The 17,271-nt window shown below is 42.4% G+C and overlaps 1 protein-coding gene across 2 annotated transcripts in view; it reads right to left on the bottom strand.

Annotated features, from left to right (window-relative positions):
- The window catches only part of nhsb (Nance-Horan syndrome b (congenital cataracts and dental anomalies)), a 57,042-nt gene that overhangs the window by 11,538 nt on the left and 28,233 nt on the right, over window positions 1-17,271 (bottom strand). Inside the window, exons 2-4 of one of the 2 annotated variants that reach the window (XM_053676589.1) lie at window positions 3,455-3,607; window positions 1,751-1,884; window positions 556-600 (exon numbers count right to left, since the gene is read on the bottom strand). In XM_053676589.1, the coding sequence (XP_053532564.1) occupies window positions 556-600; window positions 1,751-1,884; window positions 3,455-3,607 (332 nt within the window). Of the gene's footprint in view, window positions 1-555; window positions 604-1,221; window positions 1,406-1,750; window positions 1,885-3,454; window positions 3,608-17,271 lie in introns of those variants that run through there. The other variant, XM_017459257.3, reaches the window with a different exon arrangement.

The following is a 17,271-nucleotide window of genomic DNA, read 5'->3' as shown; positions in this document are numbered from 1 at the left end:
TGTTAAGCCCCACCCACACGTGAGATTTGTTCCAGAGTGGTGAACGTAAACTTTGTTGTTCATTTGAAGACCATGTTACATTTTTGCCACTGAGTTCACTGTTTTCAGTTCCAGAGTGTTTTTCTTCTTTCTCAAAAAAAGTAACCTTCAATTCTTTTGGCACAAGATTAATTCCATAAATATGGCAATCTGGAACACAATGCTTAAGCTAATGAGACATAAAACGGTTATGCTGTACTTCAGAGTCCTCCAGACCTGAAACTGTGAAGGACGGGATAAAGACTGCATTCCTGCACTGGTTTTAAACCCTCCTGGACTTCCCCTCGCCAGTTCCTCATGGACTCTTTGTCACGATTTTAAGGGACATTAGAGTACAGTAACACTGTATTAGCACAGTGGAAATTAGTCAACATACAGTATGTATGGCGTAGGGATGATATTGGATGTGCTTCATGTCAGTGTCCAGCCCATGACCTGCTTAACACCTGAAAAAAAATCTAACCCAAGCATACTGAGAACACTTCATATCTTTTAAGTCACCCTGTTATCACTTACCTTTCTCTGTGCTGGCTGAGACTCCACCTCCCTCGAAGGTCTCTCCTGCTGCATTATGGGAAATGATAAACGTATCAAGAACCAGAAGAGTCTCCAGGAGAGCAGCTACATCATACATCAAAATGCTTTGCGAACGATATAGCGATGTGACCTTTTTTTAAATGATAAAAACTATAAAAACATATATAAAGGGTGATCCATTTAAAAAAAATGCTTGATGATTGTGAACCACACAGAAAAACTAAAATACAACAAAATAAATAGACAACAGAGTGGTATTTAGGGTGACCAGATGACCGCTGGGGAAAAATCAGGACAACTGAAACTGATCATATAAAAGATTGACTTTAGACATGCTTTATTTAAACGTTTTTACATCTATTTTTAAAAAGATATTTGTTCAAAGCGTTCACCTGTCAGCAAGCAAACCTTAAACGTAGTCAAATTATGGAGACCAAGTGGCATAGTGTGTAAAATCGGGACTGTCCTGATTTAGTTACGGAATCTGGTCCGCCTAGTGGTGTTAGAAGGGATATAAAAAGGAAAAAAAAAAATGCTGGTAAGAATGGAAGTCGTTTTACCACCATGGATCTAAACCAAAAATAAATGACATTCATGCGGGCATCCTTTAGAATAAAAATGACAACATTAAAGCAAAAGCAGCACCTGGATAACTTTCCTGGGGAGAGTCTGCATGTCGGACTCTCTGGTGCTTCTTTCCTATTCCAAGTGTTGGCGGAAAGAGGAAAGAAGGAACCTGAGATCTGAGTGGATCTTAATACAACTCAGTCAGTAAGAAGCCAAACATAACTAATCATATAGCACTACGGCCAAAAATGACTATTCAAATGTTTTATTTCAGTCACATTGTGGATCTGATTGGTGTTTCTGAAGGCCAGCTGCCCAATGGGCATTAACAACAATGTGAATTACCTTCCTCTGCATTGTCTGATATTCAGCTCTGTCCAGCTGTGCCATGAAATACAATCAAACAAGATATATAATTACAAAAAAACTTACAGTATCACTGAAAAACCTTAAGCTTTTACAGCACGAGTGGTTTATAGATAACGCAAGTTAACAGCCAAAACGTAGGAAAAATAGTTACGTTAGTTTCCGCCAATCTCAATCAAGATACAAAGCCCAAGCGCCATTCTAGACGCTAGTACTGTACTATAACTGTAATAACGCTTACCATATGTGAGTGTCGACTCCTCTGGTCCTGTCTCCTGATGGAGTGAGGGGAGGGGAATGTGGGCATGGGTGGAGCCACCGAGATGGATATGGTGACCCGATTGCGCTCTCTGCTGGTTGAACGCTGGCGCTGCTCTGTATCGGACAGTTTGGGTTTGGATTAGCAATATAGTAAAAAAGGGGGGTTTAATAATTACTCCACCGGTGTTAAACGGGCAACTGTCAGGTATTTCTATTCTTTGGGTGGACATTTGGTCCCCACCAAGATTTAAAAAAAACAAACAAACAAAAAACACACAAACACAAAACCATAAATTTTCTGAACCGCTTATCCTACACATGTGTGCGGGGAGCCTGGAGCCTTTCCCAGGGGACTCAGAGCACAATGTGGAGGGCCTTCACAGGAAACCATCACCGGGCACAATCACACACACTATGGACAATTTAGAGATGCCAATCAGCCTACAGTGCATGTCTTTGGACTGGGGGAGGAAACCTGGAGTATCCGGAGGAAACCCCAGGAGCACAGGGAGAACAGGGCGGTGCCAGGAATTAAATTCGCATCCGCGGAGATGCAAGGCAAATGTGTAACCGCTACAGTCATTGTTCCTCCCCAATAGCTAGAGTCTGTGAGTGATCAACACCTTCTGATACCACTGTCTTCAACAGTCTCTTGTGGATTACTCAACCATCAAGAAGTCTGAATATTCAGCTTATCCTGGAACACAACGTCAATATGTCTATCTTGGTGTGTTCTCTATCATCACGCTGTTAACAGCTGTCGATTGTTGTTACGTACATTATCTTGCACTGTATTACAAGATAGCTTGTTCAACTTGTGTGTCAAACTGCACTGTGATTAGCATTAGTAGCCCACTTGTGTAAGAGCCATCTTAGCAGCATTCCTGGACTGTTATTTCCAGGCAGGCAAAACCGTTTCTCCAGAATAAACGGCGCAGAGGCTTGACCAGAGAGTAAGCCGAAGGTTTAGTAACGCAGCCGTCCCATGTTAGCCATTACGAGCATTACCACCGAACTGCCTCTACTTCTTGTACAATGTAAATAACATACTACTCATTCATTTGCATCAGATTGCTTCATGCAAAGCTCACCTGCATTCGTGAGTGAAACTTTCTAACACCAGGGGGCAGTATCTGCCATATATTACACAAAACTCTTGATGCTTGTAAGGCTTGTTAAACTGTATATTTGTTCAGAATATAACTAGGATTATGATCCGCATCCAGAGGTACGCATGCGTCATTCATAATTTCACTTTTTCTTGCTACATGCCGATAGGCTTAAGTAAACTGAGAACAAACGGGTCTACAAATGTTACAGTATTTAACCCTTCTGGCCTGTTAGGGTCAAAATAATCCATCTTAAATCTTTTTTTTTTTTTTTTTTTGAAGGTGGACCAATACTAAAAGGTATGCGACTCTTTCTGTGCTTGAATCTAGCAACAAAAGAGGTGATCGTTAGTACCTGTCACATCTCTTACGTGCATGCTTAGTTACCATCACAAAGCTGCACAAAAATGTGAAGAGATTCTCTGTTTGGATTTTCTTTTATTTATTTTTTGTTGTTATTTTAACCCTATCACTATCGAATATATAAAAGTAGGTGGCTTGGGCCAACGGGACATCAGTGTCAAGCAGTGAACATGGTTATACACCGCAGTTGTTGAGAAGCTGGGCCAACTTACCTCTGTGTAGTGCCCGTAGACTGAACTGGGCATGGCGGTGCAACTCTTCCAGACATGGCTGCCGTGTGCTGGGGTGAAACACGCTGTGCTGCTGGTGCCATGGGGCTTGATAGTGAGATGTTAACTTACTCTCAACGTCCAGATTCGACACCGCTGCAGAGAGACACACAGAAGAAGAGAAACGAACCGTTCAAAACATGGCGAGAGGTCAAGAGGTCACCTGATCATCACACCCATACCATATGTGGACCTTCATCACAAAGTTGGAAGTACAATTGTATAGAATGTATTTGTATGATGTAGAATTACACTGAAACGAAGAGGCCCAGACCTGTTCCAGCAGGACAATACCCCTGAGCACAAAGCGAGCCCCATGAAGACATGGTTTGCCGAGGTTGGAGTGGAAGAACTCGAGTGTCCTGCACAAAGCCCTGACTCAAATCCCACTGAACATCTTCAGGATGAACTAAAGGACTGACTGCACCCCAGACCTCCTCACCCAACATCAGTGCCTGACCTCACTCATATTCTTGAGGCTGAATCACCACAAACACGCTCCAAAATCGAAAAGAGCGAAGGTTATTATAACAGCAAAAAGGGGGCGGGGATAAATCAACAAGAATATATTGGTCATATATGATGGTCAGGTGTTCACAAACTTTTGGCCAAACGGATCATTTTCCTTAATAAATAAATGACCAAGTATAATATTTTTGTCTCCTTTATTTAATTGGGTTCTCTTCATCTACGGGTGGCTGTGGTTCAGGTGGTAGAGCGGGTTGTCCACTAATCGTAGGGTTGGCGGTTTGATTCCCGGCCCACGTGACTCCACGTGCCGAAGTGTCCTTGGGCAAGACACTGAACCCCAAGTTGCTCCCGATGGCAAGCTAGCGCCTTGCATGGCAGCTCTGCTACCATTGGTGTGTGTGAATGGGTGAATGAGACACAGTGTAAAGCGCTTTGGATAAAAGCACTATATAAGTGCGCCATTTACCATTTACTGTTAGGACTCGTATGAAAATCTGATAATGTTTTAGGTCATATTTATGCAGATAAATTCTAAACGGTTCACAAACTTTCAAGCACCACTGCATAAAGTGAAAAAGATTTCCAGGTTTGGCCCAGATTTTGTCACGGGATTAGACCGCATGCCAAACAGAAACGCAGTTCGATTCCTAGCACTCGTTCAAACTCAGTACAACTCACGCACATACACCGAAAGATGTAAGGATGCATCAAAAAGAATCTTCCGTCAGTTTAAATGATGAGTATTTCTTTGCTCCCATTTCTGAAACCTCAAAAGAGAGAGAGAGTGGAAAAAAAATATAGACCATCCTCTCTCCTACCCTCGCTCCTCTCTTTTCTCTCCCTCTTTAAAGCAACATCTGCCCATCAGTATGCACCGTGCGGCCGTGCCCGTGAATAGCCCCGAGTCAGCCGTATCTAAGCAACCCTTCATATCTAATTTACAGTGAATTAGCAGATCCTTATCAGACCACAATTGCCAGCAATAACAGGAGATGCTCTTTTTGCCCAACAAACAGAGAGAGACTGTTTGAGTGAGAGAGAGAGAGAGAGAGAGAGAGAGAGAGAATATTAACTGCCTCCCTTTCTCCTTCTAACATAATGTCATAATGCTTCAAGATGTATGTATAAACTTCAGGAAATTGCATCATTTGTTAGGTTCTAATCTACATCAAAACATTCAAAATGAACAAAGTATTCATACCACTGAATGAACTCATGGAGGGTCTGGAGTCTATCCAAAATACACTCAACCCAAAGTTGGAGAACATCCAGGATAGGATGTTCTCCAATGCACACACTCACTCAAATTTAGAGGAAGCAATCCACCCCCCATACACCAACAATAACCTGAGCTTACGATCCAACCTAGTACCACATTATACTAAACATAATCAAAGACATGGAAGAAATTCCATCCATTCGTCTTCCTTAACCCCTTCATCCCGGGCAGGGCCGCAGAGGAACCGGAGTTTATTCCAGAACACTGCATGATACCTACACACTGCTTGGGATGCCTGTCCATCACATGGCACCATAGACACCCATTCACACCTAGCAGCAATTTAGAGGAACCCCAGTGGGACACAGGGAGAAGATGGAAACCTTTGCACAGAGAGCAATCCAAGCTCATCAGGGAATTGAACCAAGGACCTCTTGAGCTACCTGTTGCACCAACATGCCACCATTACGACCACTTTTTCAGTCTCCCTGACAACAGCGTTCCAGTTTCTCAATGGAACCCACACATTTTACACACTTCATCGAGTTCTTATTGGCAAGTTAGTGATGTGATAAGCAGGTGTTGGAGTGTGTCCAGGCTAGATTAGTACACTGCTACTCCCATGCAACAATAAATCCAGGAAGTACATGAAGAGTATTACTGAACATACGTGGACGTATTACGGTTCTAGGAACCTGCCAAGCATAACCGTCTAGCTGCAATTTATTTCCGTTATCTGGTTTCTGGTCTAAACTACAGAAGATGGATGATAGCTTAAAATTCGGATGTCGATTTAGGTCTCTGAAGAGAAAGGGGTGAGGAAACTCTACCTGAGACAATAGAACAACAAAAACGTGAGAGGAACCAGACTCAAAAGGGAACCCAATCTATTCTGATTGACAAAAGACTGTCTTTGTTTACGTTTGTCTCCATGCTGGTAACATCTACACTCTACACACAGTAACCCAACAGTGTCCTGACTCATCTTACACCAGACTCTCCGCGCAAAAATAATTCCTTTGTTTGTTCTGATTGAAAATGTCCGATAAGTCGATTACGCCAGTGCGGGTTGGACGGGTTCAGTAAAAAGACCACTTTTCTCTCAACCATTCTTGACATCCTTCTCTTTTAACGCTCTTTTAAATCTCTCTTAATCTCCTCACCTCAACTTCCTTCTCTTCCTTTTTCTTTTCTTTCCTAAGGTTTTTATTGGGTCACATTTTCCTTAACACGCAACAACCTCTGCTTGTCGTCTTTTCTCGTTCCTCTCCTTCCTTGTGTGTCATCTCATCTCGCTTTACATTTCCATTTCTCTTCATTACCTCCCTAGCTGTGTGGCTTAATGACCAAATCAGATCTGATGCTGCGGTGTTTTAGAGCGCACACTCTATTACTCAGCACCAGCCCCAGCGCTCGGTTTCTGCTTTGCATCATCATAAACCGGGTGCTGCGGACCAACGACGTGACCTCTACTGAGCTCTACTCCAACGCAGCTCTGAATGTGGATGAGTCCAAACCGAATCAACTGGGACGGGCGACATGCAGAAGAAGGGCAAAGTGGGTGTTGTTTCAATCCCAATCACTGAGAGTACTACACAGATACGAACAGCATTCATTCAGATATCTCACACACAGGGTAAGTCTGGACGGAAACCGAGAGTTAGAGTTAAGTCCACTGCAGAACGTTGTCAGAGAGCAAATCTCAAAAAGACGAGGCCTTTAGTTACTGTTCAAGCCCGCATTGAACGTGTAGGCACCCTACCTGCAGTGTCCTCCCCCCGTCCTGCATGTTTACTCTTCTTCTTTACCCTCCTCTTCCTCTCCTGCGGGCCCAGAATGGGTGTCTTTCTGTGCGAGTTGCCCATTCCTCCGCGGGCCGGTTAATGTCAGAATGCAGAGAGGAGAGCTCTGCACCTGCTCCTATTGCCTTCCTTCTGTCTCTCCTGCTCTCTATCCATCTCTCTCTATCTCTCCCCCCTCCCTCTTTCTCCTCTCTTTTGCGCTGTCTCTCTCTCCTGCAGGTGCATGGTCAGCACTGTGAGTGGGGAACAGATTCTTTGCCAGTGGCAAAATACACACTACTCAAACATCGCTCAAGAAATTAGCCACAACAACAACAAAAAATCCAAACGATTACAAATTCTGTCAACAAACACTTTTAAAACGATTGAAACCGCCCATGTGAGTATATTCACCCCAGTTCATTCCTGAACAATCTTGGGTTACTGTCTTTGTGGTGTTTCGCGTGCTCCACCTTCCAAGAACACGTCAGTTGGTGGACTTGCTTCTCTTGAACGATTTGGTGTGAACAAGTGTGTCAAAGCATGTGCATGTGCATGGCGCCTTGTGGTGGACTGGCGTCCTATCCGGGGTGTGTTCCTGGCTCATGCCCTGTGTTGCCAGGATCGGTTCTGGATCCACCATGACCGATCATTACAGGATATTATACGAATGAATGCGTATTAAAAAGATATAACTCTGGACACTACTCTGAATAGATTCCAGTTTGGAAAATGACTTGCATGCTTCTAACATTCATCCCATTTAGAAGGTTTAATATGGAAGGTTTATCTTCAGTAACTGCTGATCGACTGGCCAGTCGTGGTGGCTCTGTCGCCGATTCCAAGAACACTTGGCACGAGTCAATAACACGAAGGTCGCTTGTTGCGAAGATGCTAAGCAATAACAGGTATTAGTCAGATTTTATGGTTTTTATACCTCAACTCACTTGAAGTACATTCTTCGAATAGCATCCATTTGTGTGCTTTTGAACAGAGTGACAATAAAGTGTCAGGCCTAATTAGACATGGCTGAACCGCTGTCTTAATGGTTTTGATACTAAAACACACACTGATAAGTTCTGAAAAGAAAACAGCCGAGGTTTAGTGTAAGATCTTCTAAGAAAATGCCAGAAAGGAATCTATACGTATTGAAACCATTGTGGGAATATGACCAAACATGGTTCTAATATAGCACCAAGCTACTCATGAGTGCTTTTGTCATTTCTAAATATACAGATCTATAAAATCATGATGCATCATTTACAGAGCCTACGATTTGACCCAAAGCAAACACAAGCTGTGACTGTGACCTAAAATGCACTTCCTCTCTACTGCAAAATTCACATCCACACTCACCCATTTTTAGAAACATGAGGACTTTAAAAAAGAAACGGATAAGAAGATATGGAAAAGGAATGTTGTTAGACACTTGGATGTAGGGCATCTCTCTCTCTCTCTCTCTCTCTCTCTCTCTCTCTCTCTCTCTCTCGCTAAAATTCACAATTTCTATAATAGGCAACAATTCCTAATTAGATCATGCTAGGCATTAGCCATGGACCCTTTAATTCAAAGCTGCCATGACATCTCCGGTAAACAACCCAGTGTGTCGGGGTCACCAGTGTACTGTAATGTACCGTGTGATGCCACAGTCATTTCCGGCACTGCAGCAGGTCACAGAGACAGACGTAAACAGAGACGGACAGTCTGTGTAATAGACACATCATCGACACGGCAACTTAGAGGAAGCTGTTGCCCCACAGCTTTCCTCATTCTTAGGAACATCATGAATTAAATCAATGATAACACTTTGGAACTTTAAATGAACAACTTTCTGGGCAGACAGTGATAGTACCGTTACTATTTTCATCGTAAATCTCTTGGAATACCCGAAGACATAATGCTTACACTTCACATGAGGTTTTATGGATTCTCCGGATATTTTGAAGAAACTTTTGGAATGATGAGAAATTCTGACCTTAAAAGACTCCACTGTTGTTTCTGAACCGTAAACAACGCAAAAACTATGTACATTTTTGTCTGTATAAAACGAAATACGTTCAAAAATTGCTACGAGATCTAACATTGTAAACAAAATGTGCTACAGGTTCGCCCATTCGATTAAATAATAATAATAATAATAATAATAATAATAATAATAATAATAATAATAATAACAATAACAACAACAACAACAACAATAATAATAATAATAATAATAATAATAATAATAATAATAAATCAATCAATCAATTTTCCCAATTTTATTTTACTAAAATAATAAACAAGGTGTCTGACATGGGGACTTTAAAAATAATAATGAGCTCTGCAGCACAAATAGAGCTCCAAGTCGGCTAAAATGACCTCTTTCCATAGCCTTCTGTATTGTCCGAAAGCTACCGTAGAGCACTTTCTAACCGTTATAACATAGTTGTATGACCGTATGTGACCTCTTCACAAAACAATGCAATCATGTGACCAGCATGCTACGTATTTTAACTCCATGGGCTGTGCAGATTGGGACCACTTGTGTTCAAACAGTGAAACGGCGTTACACGAGTACCTGACAGAAATCTGATTTCATGTGACTCGCACATTTCTCATCACATTTTTGCGTCGCGATGCATCGCGTCACGACATCTCCCTACACCCCTACCAACTAAATAAATAAACAAATAAATACATGCCCCTTCACAGCATAACAGAGCCAGTTGTTTCAGGAGTTCCGGATGTCAGGCTCGGACACAAAACTTTCTCAGACGCCGAAATTGTGAGAAACAAAAGTGATCTGATTTCTCACTGTGTGTCGATTTGCTTCTCAAGCGCATCTAACTGCCACCTGATCATCGAATAAATACTGTTTATGGCAACAAAACAGGTCTATATACAGCATCATTAACATGTGAGTCGACTTCACAGTAGCACGTAATGCTGTAGTAAAGAGATCAGGCATTATTATTGTTATACAGCAGACTAATCACACAGTTAAAATAGACTCTAATGCGAGAATGAAGGCGTACGGTACCTCTTGATCTAATTGGAACACAGCAGGCCAGAGTGATCATGCTGGAGAAGAGACTTGTCTGACACACAACACGGTAGAAAATGAATTTTTATGCCCACATCTTCACAAAAACACACATAGGCTCAACTGCAACATCTGTATGCCTAATATCTAACCCTTTCTCCTCATTTATATCCTCCATCCGAGGATGGTACGGCCCATCAGCACTTGGTTTGCTCTTAATCCCTTCGCAGGACGGTGAATATCCTGACTGAGAAAGGAAAAGGGGGGGTTGTATTAGGATAATCCACAATGCAGGGCTACACCATCTCTAGAACACTCTAGAACACTCTATAACACTCTATAACACCATCCTCTGTACGCTGTAATGAACATCATGTAAGTTTCAGCACATCCACAAGGCACATGGACTCACGGAATGAGGATCTGTTGATTGCAGGTTTTAAGCATGGTCCTAAAAGATAACGAGGAATCTTTGACGGATATTATCATACTAAATGTCTTCACGATTGTAAACCCTGAGAGACACACTCGCACACACACACACACACACACTCGCACACACACACAAAGAATCCATATATACCAAAGCAACGCACAGAAACTATACAATCGCACACTCCTTTTTCTCTAATAGTATTGTTAAGGCGTACATCTACTGTCTGTACCAGTCAGTGAACTGAATTTCAGTATGTGTGTGTGTGTGTGTGTGTGTGTGTGTGTGAAAGCATCCCTGCTGTCCTCATTCTTAATCCCCGTTAAGCCCTCATGCCTATGACCTTGGCGCCAATGGCTCCTGCGCTAGGTGAGTGTTTAGCACATTTAGAGGTGCAAAGCGCAGTCATACTTTTACCCAGACAAATCCAGCCTTGACCACTGCGACCGGCAGCCTGAGGCTCTACACGCAGTCCATTACACGCACATGTTCACAGGCTGAGTCATGGGCCAAAGCCAAAATCGCCACCGCAAACCTCCTCCTGGTCAAGCGTTCAGCAGCGGCTCCTGACCGCACGGAGGTTTTCGTGAGGAGGGACGACGTTAATAACGACAACAACGTGAAGCCCAGAGCCTATCGCACAAAAACCCACAGAAAACACCTGAAATTTGGGCCTGTGATGAAATTGAGGTGCTTAGTCACCGTGGTGCACACGCATTTCTAATGTACAGATATCATCCAATCTAATGTACAGATATCATCCAGTCTAATGTACAGATATCATCCAGTCTAATGTACAGATATCATCCAGTCTAATGTACAGATATCATCTAATCTAATGTACAGATATCATCCAGTCTAATGTACAGATATCATCCAGTCTAATGTACAGATATCATCCAGTCTAATGTAGATATCATCTAATCTAATGTACAGATATCATCCAGTCTAATGTACAGATATCATCCAATCTAATGTACAGATATCATCCAGTCTAATGTAGATATCATCTAATCTAATGTACAGATATCATCCAGTCTAATGTACAGATATCATCCAATCTAATGTACAGATATCATCCAATCTAATGTACAGATATCATCTAATCTAATGTACAGATATCATCCAGTCTAATGTACAGATATCATCCAATCTAATGTACAGATATCATCCAGTCTAATGTACAGATATCATCCAGTCTAATGTACAGATATCATCCAATCTAATGTACAGATATCATCCAATCTAATGTACAGATATCATCTAATCTAATGTACAGATATCATCCAGTCTAATGTACAGATATCATCCAGTCTAATGTACAGATATCATCCAATCTAATGTACAGATATCATCCAATCTAATGTACAGATATCATCCAGTCTAATGTACAGATATCATCTAATCTACTGTAGATATCATCCAGTCTAATGTACAGATATCATCCAGTCTAATGTAGATATCATCCAGTCTAATGTACAGATATCATCCAATCTAATGTACAGATATCATCCAATCTAATGTACAGATATCATCCAGTCTAATGTACAGATATCATCCAATCTAATGTACAGATATCATCCAATCTAATGTACAGATATCATCCAGTCTAATGTACAGATATCATCTAATCTAATGTACAGATATCATCCAGTCTAATGTACAGATATCATCTAATCTAATGTACAGATATCATCCAGTCTAATGTACAGATATCATCTAATCTAATGTACAGATATCATCCAGTCTAATGTACAGATATCATCTAATCTAATGTACAGATATCATCTAATCTAATGTACAGATATCATCCAGTCTAATGTACAGATATCATCTAATCTAATGTACAGATATCATCCAGTCTAATGTACAGATATCATCCAATCTATAATCCCCGTTTTCCCTCTCTTAAATCTTTTCAATGTATCCTACAACAGAAATACATCTCAGACACACCGTCTGACACGTCGCCTTTTTGTTGTTGTTGCGGAAACGTACGATATTTAATTGCGATTACTCGCTATAAAACAAGATCTTGGCACCATAAAAACACACAACCCTGGCAACCCGGACTGGACCGTTATGAACTTAAATCTAAATGATTTGGACAGCAATGTTGTTCCAAGCTAACACAGCCCTTACTCCTACCACACACACACACACACACACACACACACACACACACACACACACACACACACACACACACACACACCTCCCTGATAGAAAACAGCCAAAAACAGCACTGTAATGAGCTGCAGGAAGAGTTTGACTCCGTTCACTGTCACTTCCTTTCATTTTTCTCCATCCCATCCTCCATCACTGTCTCTCTACTTATATTTATATTACAGGGTTTTTTTTTTTTTTTCGTCTTCTCCTACATCTTATGAAGCAACTCTGATGCTGATATTATCATCATTAAGATTTGAAATTAATTTCCTGGATACTCTGAGAAAACTGAGATTGAACCTCCGGGCCACATTTCCATCTAGACACACACACACACACACACACACACATTCATTTGCAGCTTAATGACTACACATACAAGTGTGTGTGGGTGTGTGTGAGTGAGTGTGTGTGTGTGCGTTTGGAGGAAGGAAGAGAGAGACGTCTGTTCCATCATCCTTTGACCCGCTTTATGTTGTGCCCCGTCTGGTGGAGTTGTGCTGGCCGCTCCCATGCCCTCTGCTCTGCTGCAGGAGTGATGGAAAAACACTGAGTGTATGTATTTCGCTTTAGGGTAAAAGGTTGATCCTAACTGCTATTTATAGGTTTATCAAGGCACATACTGTACATGTTTTCTTTTCCAGAGTAAAATGATTTGAAACACCGCCCCCTTGTGGCAGGAAGCGGACATCATGATGCTGCATTCACATTATTAGTTTTAGGACGAGATGTTCAGCGCTACAGCGCATCTCAGTCTCACCTTTACAAGTGCAACTATTACAGCAGAATGCACGCAATAAGACAGCTCTTTGTTTGAAAATCCTGTTCCCACAATTTCTGCTGCACTATTTTATCTCTACATTTATAACCGAATCTACTTACTACTCACAACACTACTGCCAAATTTGAAAGAAATGAGCCGCATCTATTTAACATCACGATCATCGGCGTCATCCAAATCCGTCACTGTCTCGTCACCAGTCCCTACAAGATTTTTACAGCAACTGTGCAGAAACTAACGCGAAATCCGCAATATTCACGGACGCAATATTCCGAGGAGCTTGCCATTTTTCAAAAATAATAATAATAAAAAAAGAGTCTCTCGTTCCATTGCACCCTTTACAGGCCTGAAAAGCTAGTATTAAGGACACTTAGTGAGAACACTATCGGTCGTCTTGATCAGCATGTTTATGGTCCTGTAGGTCATTCAGGGTCTGTTTGAAGTGCAAGATCTCTCACACACCTCGTAAACCTTTACACACACTCATGTTGAGACATCACCACGGCTAAGGTATCACTCATTTGCAAGCCTGCGTGCAAATTTGCCCGAGGGAACGAGGCCAAGGCAGAGCTTAAAACAAGCGAACTGGGTTTCTCCCCTCAACCCCCCTGACCCTTGACCTACTAATGTACTCGATCGTCTGGAGGAGCCTCCAGGGGATAATAGTAGACCAGACGGCATTCAAAAAGAACTACAGAAATAAAGCTAATTGAAGGTGATGCATGAACCCTGTCAGAGAAAATGACTACACACACACACACACACACACACACACACACACACACAGTTAATGTGATACTGATAACATAACATACATCCGCTATAGATGTCCACGAATGAGTTGTTTCTATACAAACAACAACGTATCAGAATCTTAAAGGTTGCAGCCTTCCTGTGCACACACGATGCAGTATTAGACCATAAGCACATCATAACGAAACTAAAGCCGAATCCTGGACTTTTTCTCAAATTTAGAAATCCCGGCCGGACGTTTTTTTTTAAGGTCTGAAAAAGAGGACGTTTGGTCACTCTAACAAAAGCATCTCAGAGAACAGCTGGTGTTCACTTCTACCGAATTTAAATTTATTCGCGTATTCGTGAGCGCAAGAGAGAACCAGAACCGAGAGAATCAAGCAGCTGTCTGTACTGTGTTACGTCAAAACATTCATTTCTTTGGTTTTAAATGGAATTTTTTTTTCATCCTCATAGTATTCCCTTTTTTTATTTATTTATTTTTTTTTACCAAATGTACAGCACACAGTATGTACTGTAATATACAGCCTAGACACGAGTATAAGTAAGTATACGTTCACTGTAGCGTTGATACTACACATTCAGTAATTAAACAACAACAACAACAAGTTTCTTAAGAACGAGTCTGAATATTACCCGTTACGCATTGTGGCAGCGCTTTACACCTTCTCGTCACTAGAGTGAAACATTAAGCTTCCTGCACAGGGCATGACGATCCTCTCTACATGCTTTATAAACGCTGGAAACGCTACAATGGGAGGAATAAAAGGAAGAGTGTAAGGAGAAGATTTTGAGGTATTATCGAGTAACGGTGCTTCGCACCATCTTAGTAAATCCAAGAAGAGAGTAGAGAGTGCACACTGTTACGGCTAATCGCGTGTGTGTGTGTGTGTGTGTGTGTGTGTGTGTGTGTGTGTGTGTGAGCATGCCACTGCAGCGGGGTGGGGTACAGCCACATCGTGCAGCAGCACTGCGGAACCCATGGGGTGAATAGAAATCTTCCCTCCGTGTGTGTGTGTGTGTGTGTGTGTGTGTGTGTGTGTGTGTGTGTGTGTGTGTGTGTATGAGAGAGAGAGAAAGACAGGGAGAGAGGAAGTGTGTGTATGGAGACAGAAAGACACAGATAGAGAGAGTGTGTGTGTGTGTGTGTGTGTGTGTGTGTGTGTGTGTATAAAAAAAGAGAAGCGGGAGAGGTAAAGACTGATGGCTGGGTTTGTGTGTGTGTGTGTGTGTGTGAGAGCGCATCGGAAAGAGAGACACAGACTCATATTCATCACTATCTGAGCTGCCCATTATGACAATTTTTAACGTCAGCACTCACCTCATCAGAGCAGTAACTGTGTGTGTGTGTGTGTGTGTGTGTGTGTGTGTGTGTGTGTGTGTGTGTGTGTGTGTGTGAGACATTTCGCGTCAGGCTTGTTGGCTAATGGTACAAGAAAGCCATCGCCCATGTTATTTTTAACTCTCAGTTTCCATGGAAACCAGCACATATGCTGTGAGCCGTGTGCCCTGCTGTGTGTGTGTGTGTGTGTGTGTGTGTGTGTGTGTGGATGCAGCAGTTCATCCTACTTCGTTCAGTGTTGACGTTACTAACAGTATGACGTGTGTGTGGTTTTTTTTGTTTGTTTTTTTTCCTGCATTTTGTTGACGTCAGACTGACAGTAACGCGCGTCTCGCCCAGACGTCTCGTTTCCTCACAGCTCGCCGAAAAACAATCCGAGGTCCGGAAACACACGAGAAAGATGATGACGGGAACACGTCACACGCACCGACTCGACTCGGCGTCTAACCCGTTTCCGTGAGAATAACTCGTTAATAACTCATTGCGTATCGGTCGACACAACACGACGTGGCGTGCTACGTGTGACTCGTTACTCTGAGGAATGTTTCCATACGAAACACAGAACGATAAATAACGCTTTTCATCCAAAAGCTCGGTCTTGAGGATTCATTGGCTCTGAATCTACTGTCCTGAGAGAGCTCGGTTTTCTACACGGTGAGTTAGTGAGCATTTCCATCGAGTATGTGAGGAAGAGTATATTCCACGGCCAAAAACAAACAAGCCCACAGACGGCTTTTCATCCCCTCTTGCAATGTAAGGTTACTATGGAAACTGCTTAAAGATCAGGGTCTCATGGTGCTTTCACACGGCACGGAGACTCCGAAACTTCGGAGATGAAGTCTCGTTTTTATTTATGAAAAAAAACCAGCTGGTGCTGAAACACTTTCTGAGTGTACACTGGATCCGGCGCTCCAGATTCATTCAAGTCCACGATGAGTACGCACACACACACACACACACACACACACACACACACACACAGTCTCGCATGCTCCCATTCAATAAACCCTAATGGCAAATGCAGCAGAGAGACTGGGAGGCCGCAGCCAATAAGATGGCAGTGTGTGTGTGTGTGTGTGTGTTGGGGGGGGTTGATGTGAGGCAGTTTTACGCCAGCAGTCAGAGCCTTGCTGCTGAAATGAGGTCACGAGCGACGAGGAAACACCTACCACCATCGACAAAAAACGACGAGCAAATGCAAAAGATAAAACGTACACTCCGCTCACACCTGACTAAAGCAAGAGGTTCACTGCATTTAAAAAAAAAAAAGTCAGTGCAAATCACCTAGACAAAACATTTCTGGATTTTAACATTTCCTGCGTGTGACTATATTCAGGAACAAACCATATTTACTGCTGATAACAGACGTTATATGATATTATATTATGTTTAGCGCCAAGTAATAACTAAAGGAAATTCCACACGCTTCCCAGGATTCAAAATCCACAATAAATAAATAAATAAATAAATAAAAATTCCTTATCCGTACACTGTAAGATTGGCCATGATGTGTGTCATCAGGACCAGAGGTGCCGAAGGGGTGAAAAGCTCTGAATGGTTGAGTGGTCTTGTACTCAGAGGCAGACTGGTGGGATGGGGATGGGGTTGCCAATGTAAGCATTTCTCAGCGGGGCCAAGACGGTTTTATTCTCACTGCAGGACACAAGGCGGGGGGACATCCTTACCAGAGTGCCAACCCAGCACAGAGCACGGACAATGTGGGAATGCCAATCAGCCTCCAGTACAGGTCTTTGGACTGGGAGAGGAAAGCGGAGTACCAGGAGGA

The sequence above is a fragment of the Ictalurus punctatus genome, chromosome 27 (genome assembly GCF_001660625.3).
Source record: "Ictalurus punctatus breed USDA103 chromosome 27, Coco_2.0, whole genome shotgun sequence".
NCBI classification, from domain to species: domain Eukaryota; kingdom Metazoa; phylum Chordata; class Actinopteri; order Siluriformes; family Ictaluridae; genus Ictalurus; species Ictalurus punctatus.
This window is presented reverse-complemented; position numbering and strand designations above follow the sequence as displayed.